The following is a 20,196-nucleotide window of genomic DNA, read 5'->3' on the forward strand; positions in this document are numbered from 1 at the left end:
GCAAAGTTCTCTTCTTTTCTCTGCATGAGAATCAGTATTTTAAGTTTTCAGTTATTTCCTTCTGCTGTCCTACATATGTCTTCAACATGTATCAGATTTCTCAGCAACATATACCCACGTATGTAAATATACACACACTTCATAGAATAGAATAGACCAGGTTGGAAGAGACCTTCAAGATCATCGTGTCCAACATATCATCCAACACCACCTAATGAACTAAACCATGCAACCAAGCACCCAATCAAGTCTCCTCCTGAACACCTCCAATGATGGTGACTGTGACCGTTTTAGGCTGTGCCTTTAAGAAAGAGACATTTGCTGGAACACTCTGGCTGAATATTTTGAAAATATTCAGATATTCTAAACAAATTTCATTGGTAGATTGGTAGAATGCAATTTTAAGTTTTAGTTCAGTTTGAGTCTGTCTGTGCTCCAGTCTGTTGTGCCTTTGCAGCCTGTCTGCTTCTGAGCAACTAGTCGGAGTTGACCTTGAGATAAGAAAACTAATCCCTGCAGGCGCTTTTGAAGCCTAACAAAATTTCACCCATATTAATTACCTTTTCTCTCTCTCTAGCCCTTTTTGGGAAAAAAGGGAGGTAGGGGGAGAGAGAGGGTACGGTGGGGGAAACCCTACTCTGTCTGGAGGAGGGAGTTTTGTTCTGTATTACTTTCTTTGACGTGTATTGCTGTATATATTGTAAATATTGTATATATTGTGAATATATTAACTGCATTTCATCTTGCTTGTAAATATAGCTTTGCTTCTCTGAATTAGTCAGCTGTGGTTTCTTTCTTTTGTAGGGGAGGCAGAGCTAGGCCTTCTCTCACCACCAGTGACCCCACCACCTCCTCGGGCAGCCCATTCCAATGGGCAATCACTCTCTCTGTGTAAAATTTCCTCCTAACCTCCAGCCTAAACCTCCCCTGGCATAGCCTGAGACTGTGTCCTCTTGTTCTAGTGCTGCTTTCCTGGGAGAAGAGACCAACATCTGCCTGTCTACAACCTCCCTTAAGGTAGTTGTAGAGAGCAGTAAGGTCACCCCTGAGTCTCCTTCAGGCTAAGCAACCCCAGCTCCCTCAGCCTCTCCTCAGAGGGCTTGCGTTCCAAACCCCTCATCAACTTTGTTGCCCTCCACTGGACACGCTCCAGCAAGTCAACATCCTTACTAATCTGAGGGGCCCAGAACTGGACAAAGTACTCGAGGTGCAGCCTAACCAGTGCAGTCTACAGGGGGAGAATGACCTCCCTGCTCCTGCTGGCCATACTGTTCCTGATGCAGGCCAAGATGCCATTGACCCTCTTGGCTGCCTGGGCACACTGCAGGCTTATGTTCAGCCTACCATCAACCAGTACCCACAGGTCCCTCTCTACCTGGCTGCCCTCCAGCCACTCTGACCCCAGCCTGTAGCACTGCATGGGGTTGCTGTGGCCAATGTGCAGAACCCGGCACTTGGCTGTATTAAATCTCATACTGTTGGATTCTGCCCATCTGTCCAGCCGGCTGAGGTCCCTCTGCAGAGCCTCTCAACACTCTAGCAGATCAACTCCTGCCCTCAGCTTAGTGTTGTATGCAAATTTACTGATGATGGACTCAATGCCCTCATCCAGATCATCAAGAAAGATGTTAATGAGCATGGGGCCCAGCATTGTCCCTGGGGGACACCACTAGTAACTGGCTGCCATCTGCATGTGGCACCATTCACCACCACTCTCTGGGCTCGGCCCTCCAGCCAGCTCCTAATCCAGTGCAGTGTGCTCCCGTCCAAGCCATGGGCTGACAGCTTGGCCAGGAGTTTGATATGGGGGACAGTGTCAAAGGCCTTGCTGAAGTCAAGGTAGACTACATCTACAGGCCTCTCCACATCCACCAGGCAGGGCACCTGATCATAGAACAAGATCAGGTTGGTCAGGCAGGACCTGCCCTTCCTAAATCCATGCTGGCTGGGCCTGATCCCTTGGCCATCCTGTAAATGCTGTGTGATTGCACTCAAGATGATCTGTTCCATCATCTTGCCTGGCACTGGGGTCAGGCTGACAGGCCTATACTTCCCTGGCTCATCCAACCGGCCCTTCTTGTGGATGGGCACTACGTTGGCCAGATTCCAGTTTTCTGGGACCTCTCCAGTGAGACAGGACTGCTGAAAAATGATGGAGAGCAGCTTGGCCAGCTCATCTGCCAACTCTCTCAGCACCCTAGGATGGATCCCATCAAGTCCCATGGACTTGTGGGGATCCAAGCAGCTAAGCAGGTCTCTGGCTACTTCCTCCTAGATCACAGGGGAACTATACTGCTCCCTGACTCCAACTGCCAGCTCTTCAGGCCAGCTGTCTGGAAGACATTCTGTCCTGCTAGTAAAAATTGAGGCAAAGAAGGTGTTAGGTACCTCTGCCTTTTCCTCATCCTTTGTTACAACATTCCCCTCTGGGTCCACCAAGGAGTGGAGGCTGTCCTTGCCCTTCCTCTTGCTATTAATATATTTATAGAAGGACTATTTGTTGTCCTTCACAGCAGAGGCCAGTCTAAGCTCCAAATGTGCTTTTGCCTCCCTAATTTTCTTCCTACAAGACCTAGCAACATCCTTAAACAATCTGTGGGTTGCCTCACCTTTCTTCCAAAGATGATACACCCTCTTTTTTTCCCCTTACTTCTTTTAGAAGTTCATTACCCATCCAGGCTGGCCGTCTGCCCTGGCGGCTCATCTTCTGGCACATTGGCACAGCCTGTTCCTGCACCTTCAAGAGTTCTTCCTTGAAGTAGGTCCAGCTCTCCTGGACCCCTTTGTTTTTAAGGGCTGTTTCCCAAGGAACCTTCTGAGTTAGTTCCTTGAGTAACCTGAAGTCCGCCCTCTGGAAGTCCAGAGTGGGGGTCTTCTTGCTGCCCCTCTTAGCTTGATTGAATACTGACAATTCAACAAGGTCAGGCAATCTTGAGACAGCCTTAAGCTGCCTATAGAGTGACTCATCAACATCTTCATCCTGGTTGGGTGGCCTATAACAGACTCCAACCAGGATGTCTGCCCTGCTGGGCTTCCCTCTAATTTTTACCCACAAGCACTCAATCCGATCATCCCTGATCTCCAGCTCAATGGCATCTAGTGCCTCCCTGATGTACAGGGCCACTCCTCTACCCCTTCTTCCTTGCCTGTCTCTCCTGAAGAGCCTGTAGCCATCAATTGCAGCGCTCCAGTCATGTGAGTTGTCCCACCACGTCTCTGTGATGGCAGCTACATCATAGCAGTTATGTCACTTATACACCCATTTACCCAAACACAAGTTAGGTTTTACTTCCATAGTTGCTTTACACTATTACTCTGTCCCAGTCTCTCTTTCCATAAAAAAATCTCAGAATTCGGAAAAACAAAAACACGTTCTGTAGTAAGAAGAACAATGAATAGCAAATCGAACACCGCCTTCATGGGATAGATTAAATTACAGATAATTGAACTCATGAGCTGTAGTTCACATCAAGAGTACTTCACATGCCCTTGAGCTGTAGTTCACATCAAGAGTACTTCACATGCCCTTGTAGACTGTTTTTCAAGAATTGTAGCATTATTATTTATTAAGAGGTTCACTTGCCATTATAGCTGGCATAGCACACCTTTCAACAGAAATGTATTTTGAATTATTCATTTTAAAGAATAAGTACTTTGATACAATTCATAATTCCAGACTTTAATATTAAAGAAAGAGTGCACAAACAAAAATGTGCTAAAATTAGAAGGCAGGGTTAGATGAAAGTACCAGAAAAACTGGCAGGTTGAAGTTTCCCATCTCATTAACTTACCATGACTAACTCAGTTGGAAGTAAACAGAAGCTGTATTTACAAGCAAAAACTACACTCCACAATGGAATGCAATGAATATGTACAAAATATACAGTATTTACAATATTATACAGATATTTACAATTAGAAAATAACATTGAAGCCCCCCTGGCACCCCTCTGGTTCTCCCAGAGACCAGGGAAGCTGCTCCACTGCCACCCCTCCCATACCTCCCCCCCTTTCCCTTTGTACCAAAGAGGAAAAAAAGGAGCAGAGAGAGAGAAGCAGTGTTAGTGTTCTTATCTTTTCTCAAGGCCAGCCAGAAGTGGTTATTATCTCCCCAAGTGAAAAAGAACAACTAAGACCACAGGAGAAAAAGAAAAGGAATGGAAGTGAAATGTGAAAGATGTTATGGTACAACTGCTTCTATACCCCAGACTTTGCCCACTGAATTTGCTTAGAACAATCTTATGTTTTCCTTTTTACACACAATAGTGAATTATTTATATTTTTCTACTTTTCTGCTTAAAATCTGCAGCTAAATTTTAAAGGCATAGCCTAACACTGCCACACAAACACAACTCCCATCTATCTGGGCTGGGTCATTGGTTTGTATGTAACCCAAATTAGTTGCAACTGAATGTTACTGCTATCTGATGTTTATTAGTTTATCATCCACTAGCATTTTTTGCAAAAGCTGAACCATGTTTTCAGCAGCAAAGGTAAATGGCATCCTTCTGTGCTGAAGAGAACAAACAAGAAAACAAGAATAATTATTAGGCATATTTGGTATTTCATGTCCTATGAAGTGAACTGCAGTTTGTGTCACATACTTGCACATTTCCTAGGAATAAATAACACTCTCAAAAGAAAGGAAAGAGACCCCTAAAATTATTATTTTATATATGAGATCCTCCTATATCACTGATGAAAGAGGAAAATAGAACTGCACTATCCAAAATGTACTCCCTCATAAGGGACCAGAAGAATGCTGTGACAATGACTAACACAAATATTTTACTTCTTGTTGTAAAAATTAAATGTTATCCTTAATGAGACTTGCCCGTAAATAAGTACAACCAATGTTTAAAAAAATCCCTAGAAGTACCTATTTTCACTCTACTGCTGCTTTTAGTCAACTTTACTGAATCCATCAGTCTTTAAAATTAGGTCTGTGTACAATATGCAAAACACTTTGATTATATGAACATTGGGTAAACTCTAAAATTTAATACAACTAAATCAACTTTGTTATGGAAGGATCTGCAAAGCAAAGCAATCCAATAGTATGACTTTTCTCCTGTCAATTCTACCCCTCCTGCAAGTGTCCTCACATTTCTATCTCGTTGGCCTTTTTTCCCCCTATTGCTACAAATAGTTTAATTTCATTTCAAGAACCGCATTTCAGAAAATCACATTAAGCCAAGCAACAAAGTTCTGTTTTTTCTCAAACAATTAAGCTTCTAACACCACTATCAAAAACGAAAGCAAATTAGTCAAGGTATCAACACTGGTCTGGGAGTATCCATGGAGTTCTGCATCTCTCCCTAGCAGTAACATCCAAATGTCAGCAGAATTTTTTTCCTCCAACAAATACCAGAATGAGTGAAGATTAGAGAGAGGTTTGTCAATGTATTTTATTACAAGACATAAATTGGCAGCATTTCATGCAAGACCATCCAAGTTTAGGATATCAGTGAATCCATAGATGGCTTATTTCCAGATGAAGCAGTAACATAAAGTGGCAGACAATGCACATTCAACTAGCCACAGCTACAAGTTCAGATACAACTACCAAATCAAGCAATAGTAACATTTTTTTTCTTTGCATACAATCATTTGTAATACCAACTCCTGCTTCTAGAGGGACATTCACTCTGTTCTACTTGGTTTACTCAGAAAGGAAACAGTATTGGGGAAATACAAACCTACCTAAACAAAATTGGGCGTCTCAAAACAGTGTTAAGATCTCTTTATCCTACTCTTTTACCAACACAGTTTTTAAGTGGGAATTCAAGCACTCAAAGTATAGCCTCACCAATGCATTCATCCCATTACTGCCTGCCAACCTTCTCTCACTATTCATCTGTTTCATTTGTCCTCATTTCATTTAGAACTATCTATAACAAAATAGAAATTGCGACCATGCAAAAAAGTCAGCAAAATTGCAAAAGAATATTTAAAATTAGCAGAGGTGTGAACCCTTGTCCCCAAATGCATAGTTTCAAAGCACTTTTCTTGCATTTAACATTTGAGATGAAGATTCAAAGACAAAATTATTTATACTGCAGGCTTTTAGCACCGAAGTACACTCCTAAGAAACTTAAAAGCAATGTGAAACAGGAATATTCTAATCTATAAAATCAGTAATTATGCAAACAAAGCCTGCTTTACATTTCATGGGTTAACCTGAAGACTTGTATGAAAAAAATAAACATTGCTGAGGGACTGGCTAATTAGCCACAAAGGCACTTGTCTTCCATGTTTACCACTTTACAATGTTGCTTCTGTATTTGCTATGGGCATATATTGCAAGCTCTTCTCAACAGATAAAGAATTCACTGATAAGTAACATCACCTGCAGTATAGTGTAAAATGTATATTTCATGTTAAAAGATTTAAAAATCCTTGCTAAACAGGATTTTGTGATTCTATTTCTCATTCTGCCTCTGATGTCAGGTTGAATGTTTATGAAATTATACCCTAGCCACATATTATGCTCACCTTCTGATCACAAAATTAAATCATATTACACTTTTGGGGGGGTGGAGGGGAGAAGAGGAAGAAAGTATAATTCCAAAATACTGTTTAGATTTCAGATATCAAAATCTGTTATTTCACAAAATGCACATGCAAATTGTTGTATCACCATTTTCCAGAGCATTGTTTTCCCAGAATTATGCAAAATCAAGACAGAAATGCTGTATCCTCTGCTTATTCTACAACTGACAGTGCAGTAGAAGCACTGAAAAATGTAGGCCTACCTAATAACAAAGGCATCAAAAAATTAACCACCACAAGAAAAAGCTTACAATAAGTGTTGCAGATAAAACCAGTTAATTCTACAATCCCACTTCACTCAGACATTCAGAACAAAGGATATAGTTTATTAAACACTTAAAGTAGATAGCTTTCACAGGCTTTAGAGCATCAGGAATGGAAGAGCCCCAATCAGTTTCTACTTTTCAACTGATAAAGGATGAAATGTATACAAGTGAAAAGGAAGAAAAACAGCGTTGCTGATTCAGTTAACTTTTACATCCAACACATCTGAGTGTGACAGCTGCAAGGGTTGAAGACATACTGCAGAAGTCTTCGTAGGCCTTTGAAAGTCACAGAAGTCAGAACTAAATTTCAGCATACTGACATGCAGCCTGAAACATTTTGATGGAAGAGAGGATAAGAATCTCAGTTTAGAAACAGGCTGATCAGCAGCTGCCCTCATTGTTTGTTCTCCAGAGACAGAAAAGGAATTACCCACTGATCTTGCTGAAAACAAACTAAAATTTTACAGTGCATTCTTGAAGTTATTTTTGGCAGGCTGTGTAAATTAAAACTGTACAGGCTATCATCTCCTGCACCTAAGGAGGTTTAAGAAGCCAATACCAAACTGGGAGAGAGAAGTCTGAGGCTAGCAGTGTGTCATCTGTTTTGGGGCAGGTAGCTAGATGAGTCTGTTATTATAGCACCCACAAGTTTTACATAAGCAGTCAGGTCCCAGCCTCTTGGTTTTGTGTGGGGGTTTTTGGTTGGTTTTGGTTTGGATTGGGTTTTGGTTTGTTTTTTGTTGGGTTTTCTTTTTGGGGAAAAGGGAAGGCCGTGTTGGTTGATTGGTCGCTTCTGTTCTGGGTTTTTTTTTGTTTGTGTATGTGTGTGTTGTTTGGGTTGTTTTCTTTTTTGTTTGGATTTTTTTTTATATTTGCCATCCATATAGCTATTACAGTGCATCATAATTAGTAGATCAGCAAAATAAGACTCTTGCACCCAGTTTAGCTTGTTTTCAGAGTCTTTGGAGGGATAGCTTTTTCAACAGGTACTTAAATAATTCTGGAGTGTTTAATTTACTGACTGAAGCACTATCAGGGAGGTATAAAAGTAATACTTCATAAACATTTTGCTTTAATCCAGACAACTCCTTGCACCTAATGCTAAAGACAATGCTACTACTGTAAATATTCCAGACTGTTTGAACTCTCCATACTCCCCAATACAAACAGAGCAATCAAGCAAATGCCACAAATGCTGTGGACGAAGTTACATTTTTAGTGAAGAACCATACCAAAATTCAAATTTTGCATAAGGGGCACCCTAAATGGTCACTTTGTATAATTTTAAAAAAACAAATCATTACCAACTGTGTAAGAGTCATGTATATAAAAAATCTTAAAAAAAACTCAAGCCACATACTTTCCCCTTGTAACAGACAAGAGATTATATAGTCTCTCTCCCCAGGTAAAACAATGTATTGTATTGATAGCTATAGGGCTTTTTAAAAAGTATGTCTAAGACAATGTCAAGTGTGCAGAAGAAAAGCAAATGCATGTTTAAGTCACAGGTTACAACTGCTAATACTAGTTTATGTTATAAAGCTGCTTGAGTTGCCTTTCTCAAGTACTCCAATAAATACAAAGGTGTTTAAGAAGAGACTGGATGAGACACTTGGTACCAAGGTTTAGTTGATTAGATGGTGTTGGGTGATGGGTTGGATCTGATGATCTCAAAGTTCTTTTCCAACATGGTTAATTCTATTCTAGTCTATTCCATGAAAAAATAGGCTCAGAATAAATGCTTTTATGAAGTTTTTAAAAAAGGTTATTTTTTAATTGCTAAATGCTATAGATACTGTATGAATAATTTGCAGAAACAAAGAATTGCTAAGTGCTATAGCCAAGTAGGAAGTCCTCTGCATGCTGACAGAGAATGAGCAGATTTGTACATATTCTCGCTCTTTCTACATCAAGCTGCAGAACTTATGTTGTATGTGTTTATATAATTTTAATATATATATGCATATAAATATAATTCATATTCCAGTAGAGATAATTGTAGATTATATTCTAACTGAATATTCAGAAAATAAATAAGAGCAAAAAAGATCTTACATAAAAATTTGTCTCGTTTAGACACCATAACCTGTTGGCATGCCACCTTGGAAATACACTGCTAACCAAATGAAAGGATACAACCAATCTGCTCTATTTTGATATTAAATAAATATTCCCCAACAAATAAGGAGTCACAAGACTAGAAATCCAGACACTACACAAAGTATTGAAATTGAATGAGGAATATGGTTCAGATTTAATTAACGATAATGTTGGTCAAATTGAGCTGAGTTCCATGTTCCCTTAACAGACTAAGAAAGATGTTGGTCAAAGCAAGATTTAAGCAATGATTCCATTAAGCAGGTCTACCCAACAGACACATCTAACATTCTAATGCCATTGATGTTATACAGAAACGTGTTACACAATGCAGTTTAGTCACGTGACAATGATGCTTCCTTCATTAACATGGTTTAGTTATAAATAAGTAAATAAACCATACCTGCTTGCAATTTGTCTGAGATAAGTGTATCAAAGCAGATCAATTGATTCCCTGGAGAAAAATTACAACCTATTTATACAAAAGTTACTGTCAATCAATTAGCAGACTAGCTATCAACTGCTACAGGATGGAATGGGAGTGAAGAAAGAGGGTAGCTTGATGCTGCTGATCACCACAATTTAACACTGGATGGGGCAGCTGTCGGAATTCAGGCCAAAAAAATGAGCATCCACACATGTGAAGAGCAATTCTGCAATGCAAACATCCTCAAACTACCTTAAAATAAGTATTGATACTAACACAAATCCTTCAGCATGAGCATTACACAGCTGCTCAGGCAAGCTTATTTTACTAACCCTAAAGTATAAGCATTTTGGCAATACAAGTAACAGTTATACTAAAATTCAGTGAAAAAATTTTAAATATATCTTAGGTATCAGGACTGTAATTATATACGCTACAATGTAGATATATCCAGAAATGCACATTCTGAATACTTCCAGTATGCTTGGACTTACACTTCCAGAACTATTTTTCCTGATCCAGTCATCTTTTGGCCTTTCAGTAAAAGAGCTTAGCTATCTACACTGAACAGTTAAGTTGCTTAAATTGGATTGTAAACCCATAAAATTTAGAGTTTAATAACACTGTGGTCCTTAAACTATGTAAAAAAAAAAAAATGCTTAAGCCACATAATTAGATTGCTAGTTTAGTATTTTCAGAGTAGAACAAGATGTTTTCAAGTTCAAAGATGCTTTCCAGAATGATGCATCTGTATTATTCTCAGAGTTGGGTTTTTTTCAGATTATTGACAGGTTCAAGGCACAACTGCTCATACAATCACTGTATCTATTTTATACCCTCTCCCAACAAACCTTTAAAGAAAACAAGCATCACTCAATGATTCAGAGGTAACATCTTTTCAAACCCCTCAAGAAAGAAGTCTTGAACTTGCTACCTTACAGTATCACCATCACTACTGAAGTTATTTCAATACCCTTGAAATATATTATTTACCCAAAACAAAACAGTAAACATGACACAAAGGACAAAATTTAAACATTTCCTTTATCAAAATTAGCAAAGCAAGACTAAATTTTTTCAGACTGACATATTTTTAGTATTTTATTATTCTATAACATTCCACTCACTAATGCATTAACTGCTTTCAAAAATTCACTCACCCATCTCCCAGACAAATTTCCTTAGCACTCTAGATTTAGCCTCTACAGTGAAGAAAGGTTTATACTAAGGGAAAAAATCTCTGATCTATCTTTGGTATTCAAAAAGGAATAAAAAACCCAAACACTGCTCTGATGTAAAATACAACACCTTCTCCCCCTTTAAATAATAAAAAAAAAAAATTAAAAAAAAATATATTTGTACGTTCATCCACATAATCCTCCTGCCAGAAACCAGAATTAGGCTAAATTTTGAGAATCTCTCTTCCCTATCAACTGAATATCCCAGGTGCACACTGATACAGTACTCAACAAAATAAAAAATTTTACCTACCAGCATCTTTAGAGCTGCTAAAAACTTTCTAAAACTACACAGAAAGAAGCTTTCCTTCCTTCCCAAGCAAAGACATTGTGCTAAACTACTCCGAGAAATAGAAGTTAATGCTGACGTTTTACACTGGTAAATATCAACAATAAGGGGATTGTACTGCTTAACCTAAACTAATTTGGTTAAGAACAGCTAATGCCCAGACAAGCCCTTGCAAGGTTCCCATATTTTACTTTAACAATTTCATTCTTTGTTGCTGTATACCTCATAACAAACAAGAGTGATACATAAACTCTGCTGCCCTTTTCCTTCTTCTGATATTTACATATTGTGTATCACCCTTAAAGTGGGGCCAAACCAGGATGAAATGCACTTTACCTTGTGAGTTGTTTCCCTGAGTCTTCAGGATGTAAAAGACGAAATATCAAGACATCCATTGCCAATAGGCTGCCTTCCCTGTCCACTACAAACAGTCCAGACATGCAAACTCAGGAACCCAAACACAGAAAAAGTGAGTCAAGCCCCAAGAGTCTACATGCCATCAACCACCAGTACTTGAAGTTCAAATTTCCTCCCTTTGAGGGCAGAGAAAGAAGAAAAAAAAAGAAATTAAAATCTCTATTTCTCTTCTATCTTTTTCAGTTTTAGTTGAGACACCACACTATTGATGGAAGAATTTTTCAACAGCATCCTTACCGGGAATATGCATTTTTACTTAAGCATAAACTTGGCATGAGAAAGGTGGTGCTTTAGGTGCTTTCACTTTTGTAGGAGAAGAGTTTTGCATGCTTCTTATTTTTTGAGATACTAGCACTAGTCAGGTTCCAGATTATTTGCATTGCCATAGGCACTTCTGGGCATCTCTGGACTTAAATTATCTTCAAAAAGTGTATGTGAGTGTTAAAGCCCATTCTATAACATACCATCACGTTCACAACAGATCTTACTTAGGTATCTAACTGTGGAAAGAATTTCCACAGTTATATACCTAAGTAAGACTAAGGGAAAAGAAAGAGGTGACAAGCAAACACTAGCCATTTACCTGAACACTGATTTTAGCAGTGAAGATAGAAAAGAAGTGAACTTTTACTTTTTACATATTCAGACTTCTTCCATATACTCTCACTTTTCTGACCTTTCTGAAAGATAAAAGAGAGTATTTGTTTCAATTCATTTTTCCAGCCTAATAAGCATCTTGTGGGAAAGTACCTGTTGCTGCCTACTCCACAATAAACATTATCCTACTGAAATTCACCTCAGCAGTGGGTAACAGGAAAAACAAGAGAAGAAAGCTGAGTCACACCTGCTAATTTCCTCTCTAGAACATCAGCTGTAACAATACTAAGCATTTATTTTTGGGACAAGTATGATCTTGTGGGAGGGAAAAATGAAGCAAGAAAGACATTTCACCGACAGAGAGTAAAAACAAAATCCAAGCCATTTAGCTTTGTGACTGAAGTTTCAAAGACATACAAATGCAGTGTTGAATTCAGGTCACCATTACAGTCACAACATGCAGACTATGTTTTCTTTCAAAACTTGTGGTATTTAAGGATATTGCCAAGTAAAATCATGGATTATTATTTGTCATTTCAGTATCAAGAAAAGGTGACATAATAGGAAAAAATGTTCACATATACTTAGAATACAGTGTTTTCAAATAGGTGAGAACCTTAATAGTGAAACAAACAATAACACTTGGTAAGAAAAAGAACTATTTTGAGCCACTTAAGGGGGGAAAAAAACAAAAAAAAAAAGCTATGATGCACCTCACTTTTCCCGTGTACTTTAAAAGATTTTCCCCTGCTCATAAAAATTAAAATAGTGGTTTGCCCAAATTTTAATTCTGCTTTTGTTTAAAATACTTCATGGGAACAGTTGTTTAAAAGAAGGTTTTGAATGAAAATACTATTATTAAAATATTTCAATCAATTGAATAGATTAAGAAAATCCAATTTACATATATAAAGTCTGTTACAGTATTAATTGTAATTCGAAAAATGGGCAGAAAACACATCTCACAGGAGAGAAGACAAGAAGTTAGTCATCATTCTGCTCAGAGTTTTCTTACTTCTCCCTTCCCTATTACCATACACTTCATTTAGAAACAAAACATTTGTTCTCCCAACTTCACATATCCAAAAGCGAAGACACTGTTCTAGATGATCTAAATTACTTCATTATGGCATGTAATCAAAACCTGACTATCTCTGGGTGCCTGACTGCAGCCACTCTGACTACTGGAATAGAAAGGTTGTTCTTGTTAAACACTCATCAAAACCAAGGATGATTCACAAACAATGGCACTAGTGTTCATAGCCTCTGTTCTCCACTGGTTGGCCTACAAAAAGGTTGAAATGGATTCAGATAAACTTCAGTGGGCCAAGAACTTTCAGCAATAGCGTAGTTACTTTTGCTTCTGTGCATCACAGAACTACCTTGGCGCAGCCTGAGTATGTAAATTCAACTGAGACTCACATAATATTTCAGTGAGGCCCAAGCAGCAGTTTTGTAGCAAGCACTCATTTTGAATTCCTTTGAAATGAAAATTAATTCAAAACCAGAAGTGGACATCCAGACACCTTCTATAGCTCTAGAGTAAGAACACTGACATTTCCTGTAAGAGGACTAGTTGAAAAACCCTATGCACTTACTTCCATCTTCACTAAGGAAGTACCCTCAAAGAAATATTCTTCCTGTTCAGTCTCTCTTACTGACAGACACCAGTACACACCCCACCTGTGTACCCTCCCTAAAACCACAACTTCACTTTATCAACTACATATTAGGGCAGTTCCCCCAAAAGCATACTTGTTCTCTAGTCTCTGCCCTCAAAGCCTTTTACCAAAGCACTCACAGACATCAAAACAATGGCTGAGTCCTGGGATATTCGGGGGAAACAAATGCCCTCCTAATCATTATGCTAAACTGTTCTCCCTGTTCAGTTTTTGCCCTCACAATGAGTTCTTTGCTAAGCCAGACAGAGTTTCCAACAGAAATCATGGAGAATATGCCCAATCCAGCCTGCCCCATGGTGGTCAGGTTAACAGAGGCATTTTAATATTCTTAGAATACAAAAGATATTTAAAAGAGTGGTTACTATATTTGAAGCAGATAATGCTTCCAATTGCTTTATTATTATTACTACATGAACTTGATTTCATCCTACAAGGTAGGATTTCATCCTACAAGGTACCTAAATTTACAGATGACCACAATCTCACAGACAACCATGTCATTCTGTTACCTCAAATATTACTTTTCAACAGCTGTAAGACCATGGAGCTCACCTCACTATTTTGCCACTTTCTTGATGGTTTCAAAGCCTGGGCACACCTATAAACCTCAAGGATTCTAATAGAGAACATATCAGAATTCCTGTCCTCGGCATACCCTTCCAACAAACATCTCCAAATGTGTCAGACATGGCATATAGCTTTTGAGAACATCAACAGAAAGAAAATTGCTATTCTTTTCACACCAATCAAACTGCACACAACTCTCAAATGCTGTGGTGAAACTGATGACAACACATTAATCTCATCTACTTGTGCAGGAAGATGAAAAACTGAGTATAGTGTAATACTGACTTAAACCACTGTTGAAATAAACATGTAGATACACTCTTTCAGTACACAGTTACATAAATCTAAACTGTACTTAAAACTCAATTACAAAAGGTTTCAGCCAAGCAAAAATGAGCTTTCCAAGCTAAACTAGACATCTACATAGTATTCTGCACTGATTTAACTTGTAGCCCAGGAATGCAATGTAGCCTGTCAGTAAGTGCATATTGAGCAACCCAACCGCATGCTCAGATCTCATTTGCACTAGACACATTAGCAGGGCACTGTATCTTTTATACACTGTGCCATGCAGAGGCACAGGTATAAACGTGTTTGGTTTCAGTATCACTTTGAGGCTGCTGCGTTGCTTCCCAGTGAGGATATAGATTCTTTCCCTCTTAATAGTCTTCTATTGAGGCAGATAAGGCATGACACAAACTAATTTTTAAACCAAATGGAGTAGTTATTTTTAAAAAGCCAGGTCAGCTTCTTGACAAAATAAGGCTTTATGTATTTATCTGTGCACATTTTTTATACCTTTCAAGTTTTGAGTTTTGTCTTCCTCCTCCCTACAGAATAGCCAATAACACTGCTGAGAAGAGATACAAAGAATGGTAATCTTCTCAGAGCTGTTTGAGAAAAGAAGGGGGGGCAGAAGTCAAACTGAATAAAACAGAGAAGGAAGACTATTCTTTAAGCATCCTGTCAGTGTCCTGATAGGCAGCTATCTCTCCTTTCACATTTTATTCTCTTCTCTGTGTCTTCATATTAATTAATATGCAGTCTCACTTTTTAAAAGCCTCTTTTGATACATTGTAGAATCCAAACCTTCCTATTCCTTAAATCTTTAAGGAGTACCTGAAAGAACACTCAGAAAAGATGTGGTTTAAAAATAACACCAGTATTATTTCCACACTTCTTCACTGTCCTCACGAACTTCTCCATGACTATTATACCTACTGTAAAAATTGGTAGTTTTCTGTAGCATATGCTTCATTTGAAGTCATAATCTTCTGTGATGACAATTGTATCCATGGCAACTAGTCATGATGTAACAAACAATCACTTCTAGTGAGAAAAAAACGTAACAAACCTTTCAAGCAGTATCTTAATAATCTCAATTAATTTCCCCTGTTCACATTTCAAATTGGAAAAATGCACTTCAAGAGAAGACAACATACCCTTCTCCAATCACACTATGAGAACTTTCCAACTTCATCTTAAAAGACCTTTTAAAAACAATCTATTTCACTAAGGAAGAGCTTAAAGTGCACTCTTGTTTGGGTTTTTTTTTTTTTTTGGCTGAAAAGTGCTTAGGGGAAAATAATATTTACAGCATTTACTTTAATAAGCATATCCAAAAATCATTTCACAATTCTGTAAAGAAAAAAGTAATAAAGCTTCCATATAGTTGAAGATACACAAGCCACCAAACCAGGTGCAAAAACGTATGTAACTATACACATGTACATTTAAACACAAAGGGACAGAAACAGTGGATATGAACATGAATGTACATGATCACACATGTATTTACCCTGCAATTCTGCTGAATACGGGCAGTTGTTGGCGGCTATTGCAGATGTTAGATGCAACCTAGCCTTCTACCAAAATTGTACACGTGCAAAGCATCTTTGCATCTCTTTGCCAAGAGAGCGTTGGGGTTTTGAAACATACTTAGCAATATTCATTTAACCTGCTTCATCTGTTCACTGAACGACAACTACATGTAAATGGTGATTTTTTTAATCATGAAATCATGATGCAGGTAAATTAAGTTAAATCGGACAAATCGGCTTTCACATCCAAAGGTCTTTCGGCTTCAGCTGTGACTGTCCCTATCTCACAGACAGGCCAAACCCGGTCAGAGAGTCGTTCAGCCGCAGATCAAAGCCATGATCTCTGACGGTTCGTCAGCCCACCCTCACAGCCACGCCAGGGACAGACAATGCCAACAGACTCCCACAGGCTCAGAGCACACCTCCCAAACTACGCGAAGGCTGCAGCGTGTCTTCTGAGCTGCATCCAGCCACCACTGGCAGCCCTGCGGCGCCGAGCAGCCGCTACGCCAGCCGGCGTCCCCTCCCCAGGGACACGGGCGTGTAGGGAAGGGAAAGGGAGATAGCCCCAAAAGACACCTGCCAGCCGTTAAACGGCCGAGGGTCCAACCTCGCTGCCTCCGAACGGGCCTACAACACCCAGCGGCCGCGGCCCCGAAGTGCCGTTGGGGTAAGGAGCGAAGGAGAGGGGGCATCCCAAAAAAGAGAACTCCCGGAAAAAGAAAACGTGCAGGCGGCCTTTGGGACACCTCCCGGGCCGCACCCGGCGACAGTAGGCGAGAATGCTGCCCGCCCTACTCCAGGCGGGCACGGCCACAGGCGGGCACCTGGGCTGCTCCTTTGTTCCTCCCTAGTCACGCCGCCCTACCCTTTACACACTCACCCACGGTGGCCAGGGTCTCCAGGTCCTCCAGCTTGTAGGCGACGGGCTCGGGCGCGGCGGGACCGATGGGGCTAGGGGCCGGCACGGCGGACTGAGGCGCCGACAGCCCTGCCACCGCCGTCTCGCCGCCACTCTTCGCCCCCATTTTGGCCTTTGCGGCGCTGAAGGCGTCCATGGGGCCGAGCGGGCGCTCCGCAGCTGCTCAGCGCATGGAGGACGAGCCGGTCCGGCGAGGCGAAGGGGGAGGAGAGGGAGCGGCGGGGACACAAACTTTCAGTCTTCAGCAGGCGGAGTGGCTGTTCCCCGAAGATGGAGCCAGTTCCCGCTGCCGCCTCTGAGGGGGCGCGGAGTCTTTCAGCATCGCTGCCAGCCGCCGCGCCGCCCGCCACTCGCAGCAGACAATGGCGAAGGCGAACCCTGCCGAGCCACGAACTGACGAGCCGAGCCGAGCCGCGCCGAGCCGCGCCGCGCCGCGCCGCACGCGGGCCGGAGGGGTGGGGTTTGCCTTCCTGTTGCTGCAGCACAGTCCCGCAGAGGGCTGGCGGGGCGGAGAGGGGGTGGGGGAAGCGCGTTCCCGCCACACGGCGGGAATGCGGATCTCGTTCCCCGCCGTGGGCACGTGGGTATCCAGTGGTGCTGGTGCTCCTGGCTCGTCCTTCGCCACTCCTGTGCCCCGCCTGAGAGGCAGCGGCGCTGTGCTGGGTGGAGCGCTTAGGGTGGAGGGGACCCTTGCGGCTGTTGCGCGTGCAGCCGCGCTCCCTCAGTGCTGCGGCTCCTGAGGAACGGAGGACGGTCCCGTCCGCTCCCCACGAAAAGTTAGAAATGGTTAATGAGGCCCTTGCAAGGCGCACATTTCAAAGGGTTACTCCTACTTTACTGCCTGATTTCAAGCAGGTATGGGTATTGCGACGGCCACAGCCCCTCGATGTTGTCTGCTCGAGACTGCAAAATATTTAGGTGACTGAATGGCTGGCGGGAGCGCCAAGGTGTGCCCAGCGAAGATATGAAGACATCTGGTGTAGCAGCAACCGTGTACCTAATAAGCTCCTTCTACAGCGGCCAAGAAACTTGATGATTATGCTGAAAGACAGGGAGTGTGTGAGCCAAGTCACTTAGTTCGTGTCAAAATTGGGAAGGAAATCCTAATTTTTCCCATGCAGTGCCCTGGCCCAGTTCTACATTGCTTACAGCTCCTACCCTGTGCTCCAATAAGCAGGGTAAATCAAGTCACACAGGTGGCAGTTTGCATCTCTGTTTCATTAAATACGAAAAGATGGGCCTACAAGTCTCTCTGTAGAGTTGGTTCAGTAATAATGAGAAATAGTCATGTGTGTGTATTAAAAAAAAAAATAAAAGAGAGTATCAATGAGTATACAATCAATATATATATAACAAATATAACAAATTAACAAGTATAACAAATCAATATATATCTTTCCTGAATGTTAAGGGGGTCCTTACAGTCTCATTTATAGTCATGATACTCAGATGACATATGTTTTTATCTCTCAGCTTGTTGACGTGAAGGGTTATGACTCATTCAGAAAAATGTTAGTGTGCTTCTGCTTCCTGTCAGACTGACAGGAATCACTAGTCAAGGATAATGTTCCTTTTGCTACAAAATTTCAAATTTCATTTGTATACTACTCAGAATGCAAGTTTTGCACTTCTATTTTGCTTTACTACTTAATTCCTTTTGTATTGTGTTTTACACATTGTATACAAAAATTATTGTGATTCATGCCTTCAATGGACTATTTTAAAGATTCCTTAATTGCAAATTGTAAATTTTTTTGCAGGTTGTATACTTGTTACCTATGTGATCAAAAGATGAGCAAACCAACAAACCTCTTCCATGAATATCAGAATATTTGTTTAAAGATAAGTCTAAAAATAAGCTTTCATATGCTGAAGAAATCTTAGTGCCTATAAAATTATAACTTTTTTTTTCAAAATAATTGAAAACTGAGATGATTTTTAGGAAAAAGTACAAGTTGATTGTGATCATCATTTTCAAGAGAGTATCTCAATTTCAGTCTATCCAAGAAGATCAATATGTGATCTTCCTGAAAATGTTTTGGTTTGTTTCAAATATTTTATAGACAGTATTAATTACTTTCAATTGGTATTTCTGTTCATGCTACAAACTTTATTAATGATTACATTACTTGTATTCAGGAAGTTAAAGCTGTCCTTTTAAGAGTCTCCTACTGCCATGCTTCAACTGTAGGCCTGTGTGACAATATTCAAAAAGGCTGTGATTCAGCAAGGTTTTGTAAGCACGGGATTAGCTCTATTTAATGTCTTGTCTCTTGTGATTAAAATTATCTTCCTACCTTGCTAGACTGGCATCCAAAGTATTTGTTAGTTGTAGCAATATAATTGCAATGTTTATATTTAGAATATACATATTGTTAGTGTACTTTATCAACTCTGTATAAGTGGCCCAGCTTGGTAGTGCATCAGACCCTTAATGGGAAGGTCGTGAGTTCAAGCCTGCAGTGGGCAGTAGTGTCTTCCCTACTCTAGTCATGTGGTCTGTGGTGACAGGTTGGACTCGATGATCTTTGAGGTCTCTTCCAACCTTAGGAATACTGAATACTGAATACCTAGAATATATCTTGCAGATACTGATTATTACTCACAGTATTTCAGAGAAAGAAAATGCCATTCTTTCTAAATACAACAAAATTGAGAATCAATACTCATACTTTCATAAATTGCATGTGGAAGTAGAGCTGTCCATGGGGTTGCAATAGTGGATATAAAACTTAGGGTTTTGCCTGTTTTGACCACACTTCATAGAAAAGGCTGCAGCCCTGTTCTCCTTTTTCCTTTTAATTTTGCCACTACGTTAACTTGCTATGTGAACATTTGGTCACAGATACTTTTTGAATAATCATAGCATTTCCCTTGCCCTTTGTTATTCATAGTTCTCATTTTTTTCACTTTCACACACATGCAGGAGGTATCTACAGCCAGGTTTCTTTAGCTTAAAGCAGATGCTTTATGTTTCCATTTCTGTACCTTGTAGGAGCTTACACTATAGGTTAGCTCTATTCATTTTCCCTTAAATGCAGCAGATGTTGCATGTGATTCTTCTCAAAGACAGAGATTGTCTTACTGAATGATTTTTCTTCCCCTTAAATATAGAGAACAGTAATTTAAATAAATTTCTCAATACTCATGATTTAAGTACCTAACTCTTGGTCTTTTGGTACTCTGAGGAAGGAATCAGTCATTTATATGTCTCCAGGACTGCAGACAAAAGAGTCTCTCCTATGCTTTTAGCAGGTTTGCATTTGTCTGCCTGAAAGCATGTTTTGTTCTTCCCTGCAAATATATAATTTTCCTTACAAAT

At 40.2% G+C, this 20,196-nt stretch overlaps 1 protein-coding gene across 1 annotated transcript in view; it reads right to left on the reverse strand.

The window, feature by feature from the left end:
• Positions 1-17,291, reverse strand: part of PRKX (protein kinase cAMP-dependent X-linked catalytic subunit) — a 63,384-nt gene extending 46,093 nt beyond the window's left edge. Inside the window, exon 1 of the mRNA XM_068141659.1 lies at positions 16,836-17,291. Within this exon, the coding sequence (XP_067997760.1) occupies positions 16,836-17,010 (175 nt within the window). The 5' untranslated portion in view covers positions 17,011-17,291. The remainder of the gene's footprint in view (positions 1-16,835) is intronic.
• Between the last annotated feature and the right edge of the window lie 2,905 nt (positions 17,292-20,196).

This window comes from Melanerpes formicivorus, unplaced genomic scaffold, assembly GCF_026170545.1.
Source record: "Melanerpes formicivorus ecotype bairdi unplaced genomic scaffold, bMelFor1.0.p_v2 SCAF_1, whole genome shotgun sequence".
Taxonomy (NCBI): Eukaryota; Metazoa; Chordata; class Aves; order Piciformes; family Picidae; genus Melanerpes; species Melanerpes formicivorus.